General features: G+C 32.8%; 1 protein-coding gene across 7 annotated transcripts; it reads left to right on the top strand.

Moving 5' to 3' along the window:
* Positions 1 to 6,068: 6,068 nt before the first annotated feature.
* LOC110413006 (delta(12)-acyl-lipid-desaturase-like) lies at positions 6,069 to 9,649 on the top strand. Of its 7 annotated transcripts, none has more exons than XM_021423691.1 (2): positions 6,069 to 6,283; positions 8,173 to 9,649. In XM_021423691.1, exon 2 carries the CDS (start codon positions 8,250 to 8,252, stop codon positions 9,399 to 9,401), a length of 1,152 nt encoding a protein of 383 aa, XP_021279366.1. In that variant the 5' UTR covers positions 6,069 to 6,283; positions 8,173 to 8,249; the 3' UTR covers positions 9,402 to 9,649. The 7 variants fall into 7 exon arrangements, with proteins under 7 accessions (XP_021279366.1, XP_021279369.1, XP_021279368.1 ...); XM_021423694.1 differs by having other exon boundaries at positions 6,069 to 6,309; positions 8,224 to 9,649; XM_021423693.1 differs by having other exon boundaries at positions 6,069 to 6,309; positions 8,186 to 9,649.
* The last annotated feature ends 14,349 nt before the right edge of the window (positions 9,650 to 23,998 follow it).

The following is a 23,998-nucleotide window of genomic DNA, read 5'->3' as shown; positions in this document are numbered from 1 at the left end:
GACCTCTCAAGGTGAAAGGCTTGAAAATGGCTTTCATCTTCTCATTTTACTCCCCCATGGGCGAATTGCCCAATGTTGCTTACTTTTTCTTTTTATTCTTCATTTTCTATTGGACCACTCATTCTCCACTGATGTTTCATGCACAAATTTTCTCTTTTGCTCATTGGTCCAAATTCTATCCTAATATCTTCCCATCTGCCACTTCACTTTCTCGCTTTCTCATTATTTTCTTTTCTTTTCTTTCTCTTCACATGTCATGCCATCCAACTTCTCTCTTTATTATTATCACCACCTCCTATTGGTGGTTTGTTCATGCTATGTTTCCTTATCCATTCCTTTATCCTTTGGTTAGATTGCCATATCCATGCATTGGTCCACATGGCATTCTCTTTTGATTTATTTCATTTGCATTTCATTCCACATGTATTTCTATGCATTTCATTTTCATTTCCTTTTTAATGCCACCTTATTCCTCTAATCACACTCCATGTACAAGCTTCACTTTACATTTTATTCGACTATTTATTCAACCAATCAAGTCACGTGCAACCCACATTTCACTTTCTTCATTTGACCACCTAATGCACCGATCACATTACATGCAAATAATCTTAACTTTATCCTTGTTTTTTCTTCACATAGTGGGGTCCCACATGTTCTCTACTAACTTCTCCTTTTTGCACACCATAGTTTACACGTAATAGTAACTTTCACATGTACATCTCGTATTCCACATAACTTAACTTTTCTTGATTAGTTAATATCCACTTAACTTCAAATATTGTAATTGCACATAAATCCTTAAACTTTGCCTTATTTACCATGTGACCCTACGAACTTTTCATCCTTTACAATTTGGTCCTTTAAAGACTTCTTAAATTCCAATTTTCTTCTATCTTTCCTCCATTACATTTGTACAAATAAAATATCGAGTTTGCACCTCATCAAGGTATCACCATAATATTTAAATATATACTTACCCACTCTTACTTTTTTTAATAAAGACACGTGGGCCCCACTAACATTGCTTTTCTTCTAGATCTTTCTTACTTCCACTCCCTCACTTAGACAAATTGTACAAATCACACTTCCTTTGAGTAATATATCTAACCTGACATTAGTATTATTTTAATATTATTTTATTAATAAAATATTATTTTATTTCAAAATTTTTCACTTGTTTCCTTAGGATCCAAAATGTCTCATTTCGTGCCGGTTGACCTTCGATTCACCTTTTAAATTGTTAATTCATTCTCGATAAAAATATTATTACTTAATTATTATTTTTTCACGTACGAAATATTCTATTCTCGAATATTCTTTTTGTCCATCAATACTGTTTGACACTTAAATTTACGTCAATTGACTCTTAGTTTTATCGATAAGGTCTTATGGGCTTCTACACGAGTGTATGGGGTGTTATAGTAAGTGGTCGATGAGGCATCTAATAAACATCACCCTTTTTTCATATCATACTTCGTTGTCTATTTTAGTTCTGTCTGTCTATTTGTTGGGTCTATCATACTTTGTTTTATTCTTTGTAATAAGTTTACATACTTTATCGAGATGGTGTATAACTTTCTTTATTTTAAAACTTATTTCTGTTATGAATGTTAAGCATGAGATATATGTATACACACATACATACACATGGAGATGCATCTTATGGCATTATATTCTGCTGTTTGATTCTATCCATTATTACTAAGGCTTACTTAGGCTGAGTGGACCCTATCCATTAGACCCTTGCATCAATCATGCCCTTAGAATCGGGATGTGACAACACACCCCATGGCCTAGCCAAAAAGTCTTATTGTTGGGCTTGAAAAAGGTCAACCACCATTTATGCATGTCAACTAGAAGTTGTTGTGGAAAGTTTTGAATCTGCGATTAAAAATAAAAAATTAGATTGATCTTAACTCCTAACAAAATAAAGGAAAATGCTTTCCATCTTAGAATTCTATTATAAAGCAAGAATTGATTAACTTGATTACCTAGTGAATAATTGGTTAGATTAAAATTGAGTAAAGTAATATACTTTTCCAAACTCCCAAGGCCTTTCTTTAAGTAAAACAGTATGATATAAAACTATATCACAATCCCATATCCAAGCACATAACCTCTCAAAACCTTACTTCATCTACTAGTAAAAAATAATTTTTATTATTTTACAAATATAAAAGTATTTATTTCTTATAAATAAAAACTTAACAAAAAAAAAACAACTCATTATAATGTACATATGGGATTAGGACTTTAATCATATTTGTTTGTGCAGATGTTCCCTGCATAGCCGTCACCATATACTAGCCAAAGCCCATGCAAAACCATTCCTTGGGCGATATATTAAAACTATTACAGTTATTGCGGACACAATACACTCTAAGAAGGATTGGACCATCCATAGATGATCCTAGACAATGATAAACTCAATTAATGAAGTTGTGATCTGTTGTTCAAGTTACTATCCACGCAAGTATATGTATCGCAAAGATAATATAATGATGAGTAAAGTTTCAATCTCACAAGAAATTGAATTAATTCTTACTATTAATTACTAAAATTACACACCTTAACTTTATCCAAACTCTAAAATTAAAAACTAAAATAAAATCAAACTTAAAAACTAAAACTAATCTAAATTTACTGAGCAAAGTTACTTTTTTTAAATTTGATTGACTTTTAGACTTAAGATTATGATGTCCCTCAATACTTAATTTGATTATTATCTCTCTCTCTTAATGGATTAAATTGCTAACCTAATGTTTTAAATTATTTACAAGTCTTTATCGAGTTTCTCATAAAAATATATTTCCCAATTAACTTACTATACGTCTATGCAACTTAAGTTAAAAAAAGATTTATTAAATTTATGCTTTAATCCTGACTACATATGACTTATAGGTGTATGTTTACCTTATATGCAAATCAAACCACCTATTCAACGTTTGACTTATAGGTGTATGTCTACATAAGTTAGAGTGCTTGGGTTGCTTCCCAAAAAGCGCTAGATTTATAGTCTTTAGCTTGACTGTCTCTGATGCAAAGTGAATCAATAAGCGTAATTGAAGACCTTTGACAATTGAACTTGCCACCCCAAAGGTGCATTAATCATTGTCCATTCACTTTGAAGGTTGATTTGTCATCAGCCACCTCTACTGCTCCATGATATTATACTTTCATCATAATGAAGGTCTAAAACAACGAGATTTCAACTTTTCTAGAAATAATCTCAAACAAGAATTGTATAGGAGAACATGTTGGCTAGACTCAAAACTTCTCCTTATCATTTTCTGATCATACCATCGTTTTGTCTTTTCTTTGTAAATTCTTGCATTCTCATATGCTTCTTAACGAAATTCATCTAACTGATTAAGTTACAAAATATGCTTTTCTTCTACTGCTTGAAGATCAAAATTAAGCTTTTTAATTGCCCAATATACCTTGTGCCTGATATTGAAAGGCAAATCTTTTGCAACAATATTAGTCTCTACTATTATGTACTTTCTTCCACACTTCTATGGTTGATCATTAGGCCCTCTCATAATATAAAAGGAAGCTTAATTGTTGAGTTGACATTTAGAGAATTATAATAGTTTGTTATTTTACTAAAACGAGTTCATTTTATATCTTGCTGTTAATGTAATCAATTGCTGACTAATTCTTTTGATTTCAGTTCAAATTCTTAAATTAAATTAAAAGGAAGAATAGTTATGCACTTAAAATATAAGAGAATTATGAATATTGTGTGAAGTAAAATGAAAAAACTGATTGTGTTTGTGCTATTTTGTTATTTGTTAATATTGAGAGAAATTTGTTTTATAATTTTGTTGTATGATAAAGTTATTTTTGGAATCTTAAGTCTATAATTTAATCATTTGTGTCTTTTGCTTTAAATTATAAAACTTTAAAACAAGTGTGTTTACCACATAGGATTGTTATGGATTAGCATATATTTCTTCATTAATTGTTTATAATGCTTTTTCAACTACAGTTTTTAGTTTTCATTGTTGTTTCTTTGAACTAATTAAATGATGACATTGTGGAGAGGTCAGCAACATGGTCGGGGAATGTGTTTCAAATATGTATGTTAATATGAAGAAATTTCAAATGATATTTGTCGATGCTATGGACAAAGTTGCTAGCAAAGAATCCAAAGCATAAGGCTATATGGATATTATCTATTTAAGTAATGAATCTTTTGAATCACTTTTGTTGTTTAATGCCACAACTGACTCTGCAAGTTAATTTCAAGAGGTAGACTTGCTTGTAGAAGCAAAGATGTCAACAATTCAAGTTATCAAGTAAGAGTACTCTTTATGATATTGACTAAGGTGAGATCAGAGAGGAATCCAAAAGTTTAGAGCTTATTGTATTTGTCAATTAGAAGGAATTACGTGAAAATTGAGTTTTTTAACTATAGTTAAGAGAGAAAACTCAAAGTTGCTTAAATGACATGATAAAGATGATTTATTGTGAATTGATAAATTTCATGAACTCTTGGTTTGTTCAAGGGGTTAAACTATTGAAAGTACAACTTGAACCTGAAAAACTATGAAAGAAGTAGAAGGGAGGTTACCAAATTGCTTGGTGTTAATTTTTACACATTATCATCTCATGATTAATGTATTGTACAAATTTTTTGTAACAATTGTTATTTCTATGTATCTCAAATGTTAAGAATCAAATATGCTTCATTGCATCTTTTTTTTGCTTTCTAGTAATGCCAGATATAAACATACATTTATTATTCTTATATAGTTAGTGAATCCACAGCACTTCACAACTGGTAACTATTTATTTTTTTGTTCTTAATTTTTAAACTATAAATTAACACAATTCGTATAATCATATTATACATGACTGTATATCATTTTTAACATCAAATTTTATAGTTGCATCATAACAACTATATTATTTTATTTCTTTTTCTTTAAACAGTTTATAACAATTGTAATACTCATATTGTTAATACAAATAAACAATTTTTAATATCTATTCATTCAAAAATGTTATACTAAATTTTTAATATTAACTGTTTATGAAATTTTATAAATCTGTTGCATATCACGAGTGCTCTTCTAGTAGTAATAAATTAAAACATTTATATAGGAAAAATCTGATTCCGTTTGGCCAATAAAACAAAACTAGTGATAAAACGTTTCTGATCTTAAATCAGAAAACTTTGCGGTGACAAAACCCAAGGGAAGATCCCCTCCACGTAGAGGAGATATTCCAACAAAGAACAGAAATGGAGACACGTGAATGTCACCTCTGATGTAACTTTCCTTGGTGGTCCCAAGAATCTCTGACTGACCAATGTTCATTTTGTTCGTTTGTTGCCTGATTATTATCACTCTAATTGCTAACAGCCCAAATCTACATATCGCATTAAGAAAAAGTAATACTCTGGAAATGGTGATATATGCTGAATTTAGTGCATAACAATTCAATAAACATTTCCTTCCTTTTCATTAACTGAATAATTGGTGATGAATGTGCGTTATGAATTCGTGGTACCATCACTGATATTACCAAAAGTAAAAATTGTAAATGATACTATAGTCATTATCATAATCTAATGTGAGAGATTTGATGTTCTACATACGTGTTTAGACGATTGACATAAATTTATTCAAATACTGCAATTATAGTGATTTGTTTGTTTGTAATTAATTTGATGTTTGTCAATATTTAAAATTGGCTTACAGAGTATAAAGCTCATTATAAGTATGTTATATGGTATAATATAAAGTTCATTATAAGTATGTTGTATGGTATAATTTATTGCTATTCAAAAAAAAAAGGTACAATTTATTTACAAGTTATCCCTAGTACGAATCTGCCTCACATGGGTAATTTTTGAGACGGGGAAGGGTAGGTGAAGGAAATAGGGTCGGGAATTATAATTGGTCGAAAGTAAACGCCAAGGGTGATTTGGAGATTTCATAGAGTTTGATCAGGTGCGCTAGATGACCTGGTCAAGCAAGATCGAGGCCGTCCCTAAAGGTGATGAGTTGGATAATGAAGAGAGAATCAGGAACTGGGGCCAGCAGACATAAGCCATTGCCTGAACACGCCGCGGGGAGAGGGCAGATGGTTAGAGACAAGCGTAATCTAGTGGGACCCACCACCATGACAGCTGCATCTCCGAAGCAGAGTGCTTAAATGCAGGCAACCTCCTCCGCTTTGTTTCAATCGAAGGGGATGAATTAAAACCCGAACCCAACCCTCCAACAACCACTCCAAAAGCAAAGGGAAAGAAAGAAACGAAGCCAAGAAGGTTTAAGCTCTTTTTCTCTTTCTAAGGTACTTTGTCTTTTAATGTTTTTCCATTCTATGTTGAATGGTTGTTGGGTTTTGCTTTTCTTCTTGTTTAAACATGTTTCATGGTGTAACATTGTCTGCAGTTTCTGTCTTTTTTTTGTCCTTTTTTTGGGTTGTTTCTCTTTTTATTCTGGATTGATAACTGAAGAGTAGCCTTTAGATTTCATTTAGCAGTTTTAATTATTTTTTTCTGATAATGCGTTTGGTGAATAATACTTCTAATGATATATTTGTAGTTGATTGTTACATGAACGTTGAAGTATACACATTTTTGTTATGTTTACTAGTTACCGGAGGGTATTTTGCTATCTGAGACTTAGGAACTGATTTTTGGACATATTGTTTTCTGTTTGACTACCAAACTTTCCATCTTTTCACCAAGAAAATGGACAAGTGAGAAATTAAAGCAAAGAGAAGAAGAAGAAGAAGCAGAATATGCTGATTCTCTACCCATATTTCATGACAGTGAACAGTCCTAGGAGATGGAAAACCAAGAAGAAGAAACCATGCAATGCATTATGACTATTTTTTAAGATCAAAATTAATCTAATATTCTATGCTTCAAGGCATTGTCTTTGCTAACAATGCTGCCAAATTTTTTATGACCCTTGTTTTGTTCTGATCCCACATACTATACGGAGCTCCATTGTTTTTTCCCCTTTGAAAATAAAAACCAATAACTTTTTTATTTTTCTCATTCTTTTTACATTTTGTAGGCCACAATTTCTGATTTGTTTATATTATATTTGATGGGATGAGTGCATGCATTAAAATTACCTGCCAGCATTTCACATTCAACCATCTTTAGATGAAAGATTTTTGGCCTCAGGACAAGGCCAGTGGTATTGTTGGCTTTTTCATGCAAATCTTTTTTATTCTATTTTTGGGTATGCTTTTCTAATGAGAAAGGTAAAAACATGCCAAAGACAACCAGACATGGTATTGGTAACAGAAAGGTGGTTTCCAACACGAAACTTTCTTCAAATTTACTGTTATATCTAACAAGCCAATTGTATGCATCTCAGGGCAATGGTTTTTTTTCCCAATTAAATGGTTCTTTTTAGCTCATTAAGCTACAGTAATGGCATGAATTTGAGATTTTTCTCATACTTTCATATGAACCTTTCAACTTATTTTCAGAATTTCAATTCTAAATATGGATTTTGTACATTTTCGAGTCTCACACTTCTGTTTGATTGAAGCAGGAAAGTAAACTATAAAAGTTTTATATTTATTTTTGGTCGGCACTTGAGAACCAATTTCTCTCCACATACATTAATTTCACTTTCAAAGGCATTTGACGTTTTCCACCATTTTATGGATTCCATAAAGGTTTGATGGGTGGTCAGCAAATTTAAGCATCAATGGTAAGGATCATGAAGTGCAGGCCTCTGTTGGGATAGAGTTAAACTGCTGGGCCCCGAAGTATCTGCTCAAAGACTGTAGTGTTTTTTGCATTAACCTGTCACATTTGTTTTAGCCTCACATAGTCCTGTAGTGATTATGGTGGACCCCTAATAGTTTGGACTTTCTGATGCTGCTTGGCAATGTCTTTCTGGTTTTTATTTTCCATTGCAGTTCTTTGTCAACATTTCACACTGCTTGTTCTTTCCGATATTGGTTAGAGTTTGGTTAGTATTTTTTCTGTTAAAAGGTTCCCTAGTTTAGTTCTTATGTTCTTTTTCAACATTTGACAATCACTTTCTTTGTTAGTATTTTTGCTGCTTCAATACATTTTTTTTCCTCTTTAATTATGAGCTCAACTGTTAATATGCACATTGTTTGGTTTTATCTGCTTATAAAACCTTTGAATAAATAATTACTTTCTATTATTTCTGTTTGAAGTGTATTTTTTTAGTTATCAGAATTGGAGCTGATCCGGCTTCAAGTTTCCAGGGTTTGCACAGAAGGAAATCGTGACAATGGGTGCTGGTGGAAGGATGCCTGACCCCAGCAACATGAATGAAGAAAAGGAAAGTCCCCTCCAACGAGTGCCCTGTGAGAAGCCTCCGTTCACTCTAAGTCAGATAAAAAAGGCTGTTCCTCCCCATTGTTTTCAGCGCTCTATCCTTCGTTCATTCTCCTATGTTGTTTACGACCTGTGCTTGGCCTTTCTCTTCTACTACATTGCCACATCTTATTTTCATCTCCTCCCTTACTCCCTTTCCTACATTGCTTGGCCTGTCTACTGGGTTCTCCAAGGCTGCATCCTAACAGGTGTTTGGGTAATTGCTCACGAGTGTGGTCACCATGCTTTCAGTGACTACCAATGGGTTGACGACACTGTTGGGCTGATCCTCCATTCTGCCCTTTTAGTTCCATACTTCTCATGGAAATATAGTCATCGCCGCCACCACTCTAACACAGGTTCCATGGAGCGAGATGAAGTGTTTGTGCCTAAACCCAAGTCTAGAGTATCATGGTATTCAAGATACCTAAACAATCCACCAGGCCGAGTTGTGTCCCTTGCAGTCACACTGACCCTTGGGTGGCCCCTCTACTTAGCCTTCAATGTTTCAGGCCGACGCTACGATCGTTTTGCTTGCCACTTTGATCCCCATGGGCCCATCTACTCCGATCGAGAAAGGCTTCAAATTTACATCTCCGATGCTGGTATATTTGCAGCAACTTATGTGCTCTATAACATTGCTGCAACAAAAGGGTTGGCTTGGCTTGTATGCATCTATGGGGTACCGCTGCTAATAGTGAACGGGTTTCTTGTTTTGATCACATACTTGCAACATACACACCCAGCATTGCCACATTATGACTCATCCGAATGGGATTGGCTAAGGGGAGCTCTGGCAACTGTTGATAGAGATTATTGGGTGTTGAATAAAGTGTTTCATAACATCACAGATACACATGTGGCTCACCATCTCTTCTCAACAATGCCACATTATCATGCAATGGAGGCCACCAAAGTAATCAAACCCATACTGGGCAAGTATTATCGTTTTGATGGCACTCCAGTTTACAAGGCTATGTGGAGGGAGGCCAAAGAGTGTCTTTATGTTGAACCTGATGAGGATGCTGGTAGCAAAGGTGTTTTCTGGTATCGCGACAAGTTCTAATACCAGCTGTCACCCAGTCAGCTGAGGTCAAATGAAAACTATGCGAGTGCCAGTAGGGCACTAATAAAAAGACGGCGGAAAACACGTTGCCTGCTAGTCTCATGGTGGTATGCGTTGTTGAGATTTATGTAATGAATGTGCGCTGTTAATGAACCTCAACAACTCACTAAAATAGCTGATGTTGAGCTTTCATCCTTGTCATCTTCTCTTTGAGCACTAATGCCAATCATGCTGCTCTTTTTATTGAACTTTTTCTTTTCCCTCCGAGCACTAGTATTAGTTATATATTATATGTCAATCTTTATTTCAATTTCTATAAAAACCTTTTTTATTAGGTTATGATAATATCCTATACCCTTCATCGCAAACCCCTACCCCCTAAAACCTAAAGTAAAATCCCAAATCAGATTAAATTCATTTTAATTCTATTAGAATAAAATGTCCTTATCTCTATTATGTACTTGACAACCGTTTGCTCCTATCCCATCTCAGGCTTCTCTCTAAGGAAGCCGGAATGATTCGTGCTCTCGGCCATCTCGTAGCCAAGTCTTCTATCCCATCTCAGTCTTCTCTCTACCAAAAGAGAATTGATTCTTGCTCTCGGCCATCTCTTAGCCAAGGCAGCACTACCTAACAAAATTTGAATTCAAGAAAAATTTATTCTTAGCACCAATAAAACTCACCCACAGCACAACGGGAACATGTTCATCTTCCAAGTATTTTTCCCTTTCAATAAATCAGCAGCACAAACCACAGAACAAGAATCGGTGATTTTGAAGAAGCAAAAATCACCCTTCGAGAAGCTTATGAGAAGAAGTTCTTTCCTTTGGATCTCTGTCCCAAGAAGACACGTACCATTAAGGAAATATGCCATCAAGGTGTAATGGAGCCAAGTGTTCTTTTGTGTGTGTTTTACTAAGTTTAGAAGTCTAAAAAGTTCTGAATCGTGGTTTAAATGCAGTTTTTCTGGAACTTATTGCTTGAGCATTCATAATATGATTTCTTGTTTTTCAGGGAAAAAATAGCATTTTTGTCTCGATTTGGTCAGTAAAACAGCCGACTGCAAACATTAACTCACAAACAATAATGGCAAAAGACCTACCTTACCTCTACGTCGATGACAAAAATTCATCTATTGCGATCACCACCAGGTAATGGGAAACCAAGCATGTTCACACTGTCATGAAAAAAACTACATCAATTTACTTTGTTACCTAAAGAGATGTTATGAGGTCACTGTAGGTCTGCTTGACCCTTTTCCTTCGCATCTTTCTTTTCCTAATAATTTGTGCAGATAAAGGTTTTCTCCCAAGGCTTTAAATTGGGTGAGACAAAAGGGCCCTCCATTGGGGGTTGATAAACTTGACTGCACTTTTGAAGATTCTGGAGTTTGTATTCATGTAATAATCCTTTCCCAACCTTACAATTTTCTTTTGCTGGGGTTGAGACTGACATTCCGCATTCTCATCCCACCTGTTTTTATATACCACCCAATTACCAATTAATAGATTGGAAAAGAGGTTCGAGGGGATCTTTGGGATGTTTTTGGATATCAGCGAGTGGCGGGCGATAGCCATCCGGTGACCGGAGGCGGCGATGCTGACAGCGGCCACATGCCCAATTCTGGAAATGTCGCCGGCTTTTGAAAGAGAAGTTCTTAAGAGGGAGACTAAGAGCATGTTGTGCCTTTTTTTTTTTTAATTTAAAAGTTTTTATAAAAATAATAATTTTTAAAATTAAATTAAAATTATTCGATAAATTTACATTTTATAAACATTTTTTATAAATAAGTTGTTTGTTGGTAAAACAACTTATATAAATTCTAATTTTAGTTAAAATTATCATAAAAAGTATTTAATAAATAATTTTTTATTAATTATAAATTTCGTTGTTTAAAATAAAAAAAAATTAATTTTATTTTTTATCTATTTAAAATAAATTTTTAAAAATATTAAAAGAATTTTTATATAATATAAAATTTATAATTTATAATAAATTATAAAAAAAGAGTTCAACAAATAATTTATAAGTAACACATAATCCATAAATAATTTTTATTGAATAATAATAAATAAAATCAATAAAAAAATTGAATCAAATTGAAAAAAAAAGAAATAAAAGAAAACAGTGAGTCGACTACTAAAATTTTTAACCTTAATAATAAAAGAGAACTCATAAAAGAAGAAGAAAAGTCTAAGATGGTAGTAATAATTCAAGAAAATCACTGATGTCCTTACTAACAAAGTTCATTTTCATGAACAATATTATCTCAACAACCATAATCAATAAATATTATTTTAATTTTCATCTAATTTATCTCAACAACCATAATCAATAAATATTATTTTAATTTTCATCTAATTTATCTCAACAACCATTTATCTATTTAGAATAAATAAACATTACATAATTGTCATATCAAACAATAAACTGAGAAATATCAACTAATAAAAAGATTTTTCAAAATTCAAAAAAAAAAGATAGAAAACAAAATGAAAAATAGAATAGAAAGAAAAAGAAAAAATAATACTTGAATGCAATTTTGAATTTTGTATATCTTTTTTTGTTATTTTTTATAAGAACAAAAAAAAAACTTAGAATGGTGATTTTCTGAAAGGGAGAGAGGAAAGGGGGATCGATAGGGAGAGAGAAGGAGTATTTTTTGTGAGAGAGGATCTTTTTGAGAAAAATAGCTCTTTTAATAAGTTGGTGTGTTTTTTAAAAAATAAAATAAAAGAAAGCTCTTAATTGGAGCTTTTTTTAAGCTCTATTTTTTTAAGATTTTATTCTTTAAAAAAAGTTACTTTTTTTTAAGAGTTTTTTACGAAATCTTGTTTGGTCCAACTTCTACGTTTAAGTAGCAAAAAGCTAAATATAAGCCAGGTCAAATGGGTACTAAAATGAGAATGAGAGAAAAAAAGGAAAATAGGAAAAGAGGCAAAGGTAAAATAGGCATAAAATTTATGCCACATCATAAAAAAAAAAAGCTTTAACAGCAAGATTTATATGTCTAGTTACTTATATTATTTTAAGACAGATTGTTTATTTTTAATGGATCAAAATTGAATTACAATCAAAACTTAAGAAGGCAGGTGTAATTTACCTTTAAAAAAGAAAAAAAAACCAACAAAATCATTTTCAGAAAAACCCAAAAAATTTCAACTTGTCCCTCTTGGTTTTTGGTTTCTTCCTCTTTTTTGGATTTTGATATAAGGAAGAAAGAGGAGGAAGTTGGGATCATTTGCGACAGTGGTTGATGATAACTCTATTATTTAGAATTATTTTGTCACATTTTATGGCTTGAATAGTTAAGTTTTTGAGATTTTACATTTGAAATTTAAATATTCTAGTTATTTTGCCTAATTTAGTTTAATACATATTAACTAGTTAGTTTAAGTATGTTAGTTTAATTTTATATTATTTTGCTTTAAATTACTTTAAGTCTAGTTATTGTTGATTTACTTTTTTACTCTTGTAGGAAATTTGATGAAAATGTCTTAATTTGATGAAAATATATGTAACTATGGTGATGGCTTTATTAATACATTTTGCAGTATTTTGAGGATAACTTGATCTATAGAAGTTTAGTTGATGTGATTCTTAAGTCATTGGAAAGCTAAGAGATTGGGATACAACTTCTACTTTTATCGCTTGACCTTGTTCAGATTAGAATGAGGTAAAAATCACGTTGGGAAGAGGCTTGATTGCTATAGTTCTACACAAGGCATTATAAGAAAATGAAGGTTGTGACCTTGAGTTACTCAAGGCTGTGGTCCCAAGATGCACCTGCAACTTATACAAAAACCAAATAGTACAACGCTGTGACACTAAAGAAGTGAGATTGCAGCACTGATGGAAGTGATGCTCCCATACTTCACCTAAAAGTAGAGGGTCGCAATGTTGAGGAAAGTAGAGCCGTGATGCCATAAGCCAATTGGGCACTATACTTCATCTTGAGACTATGACACTGTGGCACAAAGGAAGGCAAGGCCACGGTGCCAGATGTACTTCCAAAAATAAAATTGTTATGGGATTTTTGTAAACTAGGGCTTTATGGATTATTTAAGTGACCTTTGTCAAAGGTTTTCAAGAAAGGATGGCAAGCAACTATTCTGGAGAAGAAAAGTCAAAAACAAACAAGAAAGAAAGAGAATATGAGAGAAAATTGCGATAAAAAAATTTTAACTATTAGTTTCTCTCTTACTTTTGTTCTTCTCTTAATTTTTTTGACTTGGATTAATAGCTAATTTTTTTTCGATAATGTTTTTATTAGATATTATGAGTTAAACTATTTTTTTAGGATTGTGGTGTATTTCATTATGTAATAGGAGTATTTGTTTCTTTTTTATTTGTTACGAATGGGTATGGTTATGTTTATTCAAATTGGTTTGTAATGCTTTTGATTGTATGGCCAATAATTGAATGATTTATGAATATGAATGAGACTCAATAGAGTAAATTTATATTGGACTAAAGTTTGAATAGTGTATGTTCATGTCACTTAGAGATTAGGTGATTTGATTCGCAATTAAGGTAAATATATTCCTAAATGCCAAATTAGAGCACTAGCTTAATGAACCTTATTTAATTGATTACTGTAGACATATAGTAAACCAATTAAGTTAGATATTTATGCAAACATCTTGACAAAAACTTGTGCATAGTTTTGGATTTTATGTTAGCAAAACCGCCCATGATTGTAAATAATGAGACAAACAAATGTTAGATGAAATGTTGAATGAACCCATAATCTTAAGTTTTAGTCCATTTTCTTTCCCTAATAAATTTTGAGTTTCTATTAATTAGTTTTTTGTCTGATTGAATTTAGTTTTAATTGATTTCTATATAATTGAGCTACTCTATCATAATTTTAGTACTTAGTGAAAGATTAGGAGTAAATCTCTGTGGGATATGATTATGGATTTACTATTCATATTACTTATTCGATACGTATATTTATGTATACTAAATCAACAAGAAGTTTTCGACATCGTTGTCGTGGATTTGTGTTTCTTATTTATTTTGCTAATATTAATACTCATAGATTTGTCTTAATTCAAGTTTTTCTTTCTTTGTATTTTAGGTATGTTTCATCATGGTATGAGAAGAGCAAAAAGTTTGGAGATTGTATCTTGTGATCTAGAGATTGAGAAAACATTTTGAAGACTAAGATGAGAAAATCAATAAGGTTTTGCTCAAATTGATATAATGGCTGATTGACAAGGTGAGCAACAAATCCAAGAAAGAGTAATGTAAGAGAATTGTTACTTAAGGAATTTTGTTATTTCATTAGTACAAATGTTTCCTTCGAGCATTCATACGCCAATTATTTAAGCCAACAATTTTGAAATTAAGCTGGCCATCATCACCATGATCCAAACTTCAGGCCACTTTGGAGGTATTCTAAATAATGATCCAAATGCCCACATCTTGAACTTTCTAGAGATATGTGACACCTTTAAACCCAATGAAGTCATAGATGATGTGATTCGTTTGAGGCTTTTCCCTTTTTCATTGAGGGATAGAGTAAAGGTTTGGCTAAATTCACTTCTTGGTGAATCCATTACAACATGGGATGACTTTGCTTAGAAGTTCCTAACCAAATTCTTTCCTTCGGATAAGATAACAAATATGAAGGATGATATCACATCATTCATGTAGCTAGATGTGGAATTGTTGTACGACACTTAGAGAAAGATACAAAGATCTATTTAGGCATTGCCCTTATCATGGTCTTCCAAAGTGGCTTCAAGTGTAGATATTCTATAATTGATTGAGTGGTCAAGTGTGAACCACTATTGATGCCACTATGAGAAGAGCTCTCATGGCAAAGTCAATTGATGAGGCGTATGACTTGTTGGAAGAGATGCCATCGAACAATTACTAGTGACCATTAAAATGATTAATGCATAGGACAGTAGCTGGAATTCATAAGATGGATCCATTTCAACATTAATAGCACAAGTAGTAGCTTTAACTAAAAGACTTGATTCTTTTGGTGCTAACTCAATTCAGATTCCTTTTGTAGTTTGTACGTATTGTGGAGATGGGCATGCTAGTAATAAGTGTCCAAGTAGACAAAAACAGTTTAGTTTGTGGGGAACAGACAACAGAACAACCCTTACTCCAACACTTATAACCTTGGGTGAATGAACCATCCAAACTTCTCTTGAGGTAATAATCAAGGATCATCTTCAGATCCAAGGTCGAATAATCCTCTTTAATTCCAACAACAAACAAGAGTTCCAATTCCATAAAAGAAATCATCTATAGAGAAATTAATGGTGCAATACATGGCCAAGATCGACTCCTATATACATAGTCAAGTGACCTTATTAAGGAACCTTGAGACCCAGGTTGGTCAACTCCCTAACACAATAAACAACAAAGCTTAAATGACCTTACCTAATGATGTAAAGGCAAATCCAAGGAAGGAAGGTAAGGAACATGTCAAAGCCATAACCTTGAAAAATGGTAAGGAAGTTGAAAGCAACTCAAAGCAAGTTAAACATAAAGGTAAGACAATTGAGAGTGAGACACAGGTTGCAAGTTTTAATGGGTAGTGTTAAGAAAAGAAAGCAAAGGCAACTCTACCACCACCACCTTTTCCTTAGCACTTCAAGAAACAAGAGCCATTTTTAGAAATTTATAAAGGTGTTTAAAAGGCTTCACATCAATATTCCTTGTGTAGAGGCTTTAGTGCATATGCCTTCATATGTGAAATTTCTAAAAGATATCTTGTCCAAGAAAAAGAGGCAAGGTGAGTTTAAGACAATGGCACTCACTAAGGTGTGTAGCGTTTATTCAAAACAAGCTTCCTTCGAAGCTTCAGGATCTTAGTAGCTTTACTATTCCGTGCACTATTGTTGGATTATTTTTGCCAAGGCTTTGAGTGATATAAGGGTTAGTATTAATTTTATGCCTTTGTTTATCTACAATAAGTTGGGTTTAGGGGATATTATGCTTACCACTGTGACTTACAACTTATTGATATAACCTTCACATATGTGAGAGGTATTGTCGAAGATATGCTAGTGAAAGTTGACAAGTTTATCTTTTTGACTAATTTCATTGTTATCAATATGAAAGAGGATAGAGAAGTCCCAATTATCCTCAAGAGACCTTTCTTATGCACTACTAGAGCACTCATTGATGGAAGAAAGGAAAGCTTATTATGAAAGTGCAAGATTTAAAGTTTTTATTAGGAAAGCTTATTACCAATGTTTTTAAAGCTTTAAAGTTTCATAATGATCACGATGATTGTTTTGTAGCAAGTGTAGTTGATAAAGTCACCGGTAAAGTGTTTAGGGAAAACCACCTTAATGACCATATTAAAGCTTCCTTAGTAACTGATTCTGAAAGACTAAATGATGATGTCATTGAATGTGTGAATTTGTTGGATGACCTATCCCGTGTCCTAAGAACACAATTTGAGACACTAGTTTTCTTATCTTCTTCATCTTGATCAACAAAGCCATCTATTGAAGAGCCACCTAAGTTGGAACTTAAACCTTTTCCAAATCACTTAAGGAATGCATATTATAGTAACTCATTTACTCTTCTTATGATTATTTCTGATACTCTTACTAACATACAAGAAGATAAGCTTTTGAGAGTTTTAAAAGAGCACAAGAAAGCGTTGGGATGGACAATTGCAAACATAAAGGGAATTAATCTTTTGATATGTATGCATAAGATTCTATTAGAGATCACAAAGCTACCATCGAGCACAATAAAAGACTCAATCCGATCATGAAAGAGGTGGTGAAAAAAGAGACCATCAAATGGTTAGATGTTGGCATCATTTATCCTATATCAGAGAATGCATGGGTAAATCCAGTTTAATGTGTTTCGAAGAAAGGTGGGATGACTGTGGTAGAAAATGAGAACAATGAACTCAATCCTCATAGGATAGTGACTAGATGGAAAGTGTGTATGGACTACCGGAAGCTTAATCAGCCATGAGAAAAAGTCATTTTCTTTTGCCATTTATTGTTCACATGTTGGATAGGTTAGTTGGCAAGGAATTTTATTGTTTTTTTTATGGGTATTCAGGATACAATTACATTGTTATAGCTTTCAAGGATCAAGAAAAGGCCACCTTTGCATGCCCTTATGGTACTTTCACCTTCAGAAGGATGCCATTTAGACTTTGCAATGCTTTAGTAACTTATCAGAAATGCATGATGGCTATCTTCTTTGATATGGTGGAACAGATCTTGGAGGTATTTTTGGATTATTTCTTTTTGCTTGGTAACAATTTTGATGAGTGTTTGTTGAATCTTGATAGGGTCTTGAGAAGGTATGAAGAAATGACCTTAATGCTGAATTAGGAGAAATGCCACTTCATGGTGCGAGAAGGCATTGTCCCTAGTCACAAGGTTTCAAGTAAAGGATTGAAGGTAGACAAAGCCAAGATAGAGAGAATTGAGAAACTTTAACCTCTTTCTTCAATAAAGGGTATTAGAAGTTTTCTTGGTCATGTAGGTTTTTATAAGAGATTTATTAAAAACATTGCTAAAATTTGAAAACCTTTGTGTCACTTGCTGGAAATGGATGTTTCCATTAAGTTTAATGATGCATGTCATATAACATTAGTAGAATTGAAAAAGAAATTAGTATCTGCACTCATCATTATAGTTCCTTATTGAACATTTTCATTTGAGCTTATGTGTAATGCTAGTGACTATGCTATAGGTGCAGTGTTAGGTCAGAGAAAAGGAAAAATTTTTCATTCTATTTATTATGCTAGTAAGACATTGACTGAAACCCAAATACATTATATTGCCACTGAAAAAGAATTATTAATTTTGGTTTATTCATTTGATAAGTTTCGTGCATACTTGGTTGGCACTAAAGTTGTTGTGTACATTGACCATGCTGCAATTAAGTACTCGATTGGTAAGAAAGATGCCAAGCCAAGATTGATACAATGGATTCTATTGCTTTAAGAATTAGATCTCGAAATCAGAGATAGAAAAGGTGCAAAAAATCAAGAAATAAATCATCTATCAAAGTTGGAGAATGACAACCAAGGTAAAGACTCAACTTTAATTAATGAAACTTTACCTGATGAACAACTATTGCTTGTTAGTTAAAAGAAATTGCCTTGGTATGCTAACTATGAAAACTACATTGTAAGTAAACTTTTCCATCCTGATTTGAATAGCCATCAAAGAAAGAAATTTCTTCATGATGCTAGATTTTTTATATGGGATGAATCATTTTTGTTCAATCAATGTGCAGATAGAATTTTGAGGAAAAACATTCCAAAAGAGAAGGTTGAAAGCGTTTTGAGACACTGTCATTCTTCAGATTATGAAGGCCATTTTAGAGGAAAAAAAATAGCAATGAAAGTTCTTCAATCAGGTTTGTATTAGCCTACATTTTATAAGGATGCTTATAATTTTGTTTTGCATTGTGATAGGTGTCAACGCGTAGGGAATATTTCAAGAAGACATGAGAAACAGCTCAATAACATCTTTGAAGTGGATATTTTCAATGTTTGGGGAATTGAATTCCTAGGACCATTCATTTCTTCTTTCAACAATTGCTACATCTTGGTGGCCGTTGATAATGTCTCTAAATAGGTGGAAGCTTTAGCTTTGCCTATGAATGATGCTAAGATTGTGTTAAAGTTTTTGACAAAAAAATGTTTTAACTAGATATGGAACGCCAAAGGCTATAGTGAGTGATGAAGGTAGCCATTTTTATAATAAATATTTTACAACTCTGTTTGCAAAATATGGAGTGACACACATGTTGGCAAAATATGGAGTGACACACGAGTGGACAAGTTGAGGTGTCAAACCAAGAAATTAAGAGAATTTTTGAAAATGTGGTACCTCCATCAAGGAAAGATTAGGCCAATAGACTTGATGATGCACTTTGGGCATATAGGACTACTTATAAAACTTCAATAAGTATGTCCCCATATCAATTGGTATTTGGAGAAGTGTGTCACCTTCTGGCTGAGTTAGAGCATAACGCCTATTAAGCCATTAAAAAAGTTAAACTTTGACTTAGAAGCAGTCGGTGAAAAGTGTTTGCTTTAGTTCCACAAGATGGATAAATTTTACTTGGATGCATATGAAAATGCCAATAGTTACAAGGAAAAGATGAAAGATGGCATGATTGCAACATTTTTAAGCGTTATTTTGAGCGAAGCCAGCATGTGTTATTGTTTAGCTCGTGCTTGAAGCTATTTTCAGGTAAGTTGAAATCACGATGGTCGAGGTCTTTCATTGTGTCAAAGGTGTTTCCACATGTGTAGTTGAGGTAATGGGTGGTACGACAAATGAAACATTCAAAGTGAATGGGCAACAATTGAGGCATTATTAAGGAGGTGATATTGATTGTCAACGATTGTCCATCATTTTTTTGATCCCAAATAAGCTTAAAAAGGAGTCCAGCTAATAACAATAAAGAAACGTTGCTTGGGAGGCAACTCAAGTTTTCAAAACTTAGTCCACTTTTCTTTATTTTATTTAACGTCATTTTGACTTTATTTTTTTGTGCAATTTTATTTTACATTTTATGTTTTATTTTTGAATTTTAACTTTTTCTTCTTTCTTTTGTTTTATAGGTGGTTATGTTAAAAAAATATATATATCAAAACATCACCGTGACGCTTTTTAGCCAACTCACGGCACCAGCTCAGGCCCCTCCCCCATTTTAAAAATCTGTTTCCCTTTTCTTTTCTTCTTTTCTTTCACTTTTTAGGTTTTTTTTCTCTACCTCATGTTTTCTTTTTCTACTTTCCACTTATTCAAAATCACTCCTAAAATTCACTACTTTGGCACCAAATCACTCCTTTGAAGCAAGAAATTTTTCCTCCACACATCAACAAACAATCTTAAGTGTAGGAAAGTTTTGTAAGTGCTTTTGTTCTTTGAAGGTTTTTCTTCTTTAGAAGATTCAGCTATTAGGGAAGAACATGTGGTTGTTGATTAGTGGACTTCTGCCTAATTTGAGATTGAAGTATGTGTGCTTATTTTTTTATTGCTTCTAGATTGATTATATAAAAGTTTGGATGATAGGAAGTAGTGAATAGTAAAAAATTCTACACTTGAATAGTAACTTATGGTAGTGGGAGTATTTGTGCACTAGTAATTTTGGTGAAATATTTATGGATTGAATAGAGAAAGTTACTGCCTATTTTTATTGACACTTGAGTATAAATTGCTGCACATTAGTTATTGCCTATTTTTGTTGACACTTGAGTATAAATTGCTGCACATTGGTTAAGTGTTCAATGGCACCTAAGAAAAGAGCTAGAGGTAGTGGCAATGTGCCTCACTTTGATTAGAGTAAGTTTGTTTATGCTAAGGTGGCTACAAGGCATTTGCGACCTTGTGCAAAAAGTCCTTATTCTGGAACGAGACATTGATCTTCATCCTACCCATAATGGTTGTATTCATAGGCTTATCATTGAACGGTAGTGGGAGAAATTTTGTGAGCAACCTAAGGTGATAATAGTAGTTGTTGTTCTAGAATTTTATACCAACGATGATGAACAAGAGAATGGGCAAGCTTTTGTATGAGGATGTCAAGTATGGTTTAAAAACCAGACGATTAATCAATTTTATAACTTACCTGACATTGAAAGTGACAAGTATGGTCAATATTTGGTTAGTAATGTTGACTTAGATGAAGTTATTAGGTTGCTTTGTAATGAGGGCATAAAGCAGAAAATGAATAAAGGTGTGCCATTGTCTTTTAAAGGTAGTGCTATAATGAATAAACATGACTTATAGTATCATTTCTTGGTGGCAAGATTACTCTTTGTGAAACATCTTAGTGACGTGACAAGGGATAAAGCCATTTTACTCTATGCAATTTTTTCTAGGATGTTGATCATTGGGGATCATGGTGTTCAATAGTATTGTTCATGTTTGGTGAGGGCTGATCATGCATCAAATACAAATAAAATGCAGTGAAAATAAATTTAAAAATTAAATTACACTTCACCTTCCGAGGATATCTTTCATGTCACATTGAGTATAGAATTAAATTAAAAATAATAGTATATGATCATATTACTTTACTTAAATAATAAAGGTTGATAAATCCTTTGTTAAACCAACCAAATCAGCTTTCAAAAAGCTCAACCACCTCAACTCAGTTGTTGCAAACCAAAGCTGTCCAAGGAATCCTTGTGCAACCTCTAATAGTGATCCACACCAATAAATTAGAAAATACTTCTTTAAGGATTGGGAGTGCTATTCCTTGACAATGTGCTAGCAAAGATAAGTTTCATAAACTCATAATCCATACAAAAATTTTGGGGTTGAACACACAAAGCAAATCAAGTGAATGAAAAACTACTTTTCTTCACAAAAAGAATTTCTAATGTGCCATTTTTTTTTCAGCCGTTTTCTCTCATTTTGTTTGGAGGCTATAGCAAGGTATTTATACCTTGATAATTTACAACCTGAAATTGAACCGAGAAACTATTTTTGTAAATTACCAATTAATCCATAATTTGATTAATATAATTTAATTAAGTTCTTAAGAAGCCCAATTAACTTAATTGCTTAATTTAATCAATTAGGCCTAACAACTTAATTAAATAATTTAATTAATTAAGCCCAACAATTTAATTAAATAATTTTAATCAATTAGGCCCAATGACTTAATTAAACAAATTTAATCAATTAAGCTCAATAATTTAATTATTTAATTTAATTAATTAGGTCCAATAACTTAATTAAACAATTTAATTAATTACGCACAACTTAATTAAACAATTTTAATCAAATGCTTGAGAAGCTCATAACTTCTAATTTGATTAAGTCCAACCTAATCACCTCTCCCATTTTATTTTCAACATTCATTTAGGTGTATAACCCATTAGGCTTTAAACACGTTGGCAATAAATTCAACATATAATTCTTAAGTTAAACTTAGAATTAGATAAATTTAAATTACTTTAAATTTATCATTAATCAAGTTAACTACCTAGTGTTCATAGACCAATATTGGGATCTAGCAATCCGTCATGATCACCAAAATGTGAAAAGAGTCAACATAGTTTGACTTAACCTTTCAATGTAATTCATTCCTTCATCATATATTCCAGAGATGATAAGAGCATGGTGTAGTGCTTACTCTTATAGATCTTCATATTCGTTCTTAAAGTTTGATTATCAGCTTTATAAAGACTTATGAAACTCTTTCCATAACCTTTAAGTCACCTTGGCCAAGGACTTCAATAAGCTAATATCAACCAAGAACAGTTAGGATATGTCCCCTGCATCATTGAGGTGATGATTCCTATCTTGACCACTCATTTGCCTTCACATGCTTCATGTTATACCCAAAAGCATCTTGCTTTAGCATCCTTGGTTAGGCATTCGTAGGGATGAAATCAAAGCATACCACTCCACACATAAAACAACTTGGTGTCTCAAGTTTAGCGAGTATTTACAGAACTGACACATGAGAAGTATTGCATAGGCACTTGAGTGAAATGCCAAATGCACTTCTCATGGCTGGTCATGTTCAGTGAACTTGCTCTCATAGGTAAGCATCTACATTGTAGTTCCAAGTATCTCTATACTTCAACCTATGTGATCGATTGCCTACTTCTCAAGTAAGGAACATAGAATGTATCAGTCTCTAGGTATAATTTATGTCCAGTCTCAATGATACATTGACCAAAAACATTTTGAGATTACACGTTGATGCTTTGAAGCACCCGCATTTCCTTGTTTTGAAAGTGCATTAGTGGTAATCATGCTTTCCATACGTGCCATAAATTCACTCATGCTTTCTGCCATTACATTCTTAATTTCCTCACGTATCTTACCCAAGTTTTCTAATAGATTTTTCACTTTTTCTTCTAATGCAATTGCAGGATTGGTAGCTTTTGAGTTGATAGGGCCACACGCAAACTCAAATGTTGCTACATTGTTTTGTGTTCTACTAAGTAGAGTTGTAACAGGCACCCGAGTACCAAACCCATATACGTGAGTGCGTGTAGTCTTCATCCCTCCAATTGCTTCTGTCCAAGCATGCGGATCAAATTCTGGCTGAGAAGATGAATCATCACCATACTTCTGTGATAATACAGAATTATACATTTCCTACATACAAAATTAAACAAAATCAATATTCAATTATATCGTCAACTTCGAAGTAAAAATATGTCAATTTTGTACATACACTCGCAGATATAGACTTGTTATCTATGAAATCACCATGACCTGTTAAACGCTTATGAGTGCGGTTGAACACTTGCAAAAAGCTAACATCTCGTTTCATCTCAATTGCCTGCATTTATTTACAAATATATATACTCAATCATAATCGATATATATAAATAACAAGTAGAGAAAAACCAAACTCAAACTACTAAAAATACAATTTTATTTAGTCTGAAAGAAAACCATACATATAAATGCGATGTAAAATAAATCCATACCCTCCTTTTTGCATGAACAACAAATGGAGCTGAACCGCCGGTGTGCTTTTAAATGCTTCCTTCTTTTGGCATTAAGCGATTTGGCCTAGCTTTTCTGGATTTATTTTTCCATTCTTCTGTACCTCATACCGTATCGGTAAGGGTATCCGAGATTTCATTTGTGATCCATTCC

The sequence above is a fragment of the Theobroma umbraticum genome, unplaced genomic scaffold (assembly GCF_002168275.2).
Source record: "Theobroma umbraticum cultivar Fairchild unplaced genomic scaffold, ASM216827v3 scaffold_95.0, whole genome shotgun sequence".
Taxonomy (NCBI): Eukaryota; Viridiplantae; Streptophyta; class Magnoliopsida; order Malvales; family Malvaceae; genus Theobroma; species Theobroma umbraticum.
The sequence above is the reverse complement of the archived record's forward strand: the minus strand, read 5'-3'. Positions and strand labels throughout refer to the sequence as shown.

Coding starts and splice junctions, on each gene's coding strand:
- LOC110413006 (XM_021423691.1), top strand. CDS start 8,250: ATGGGTGCTGGTGGAAGGATGCCTGACCCCAGCAACATGAATGAAGAA.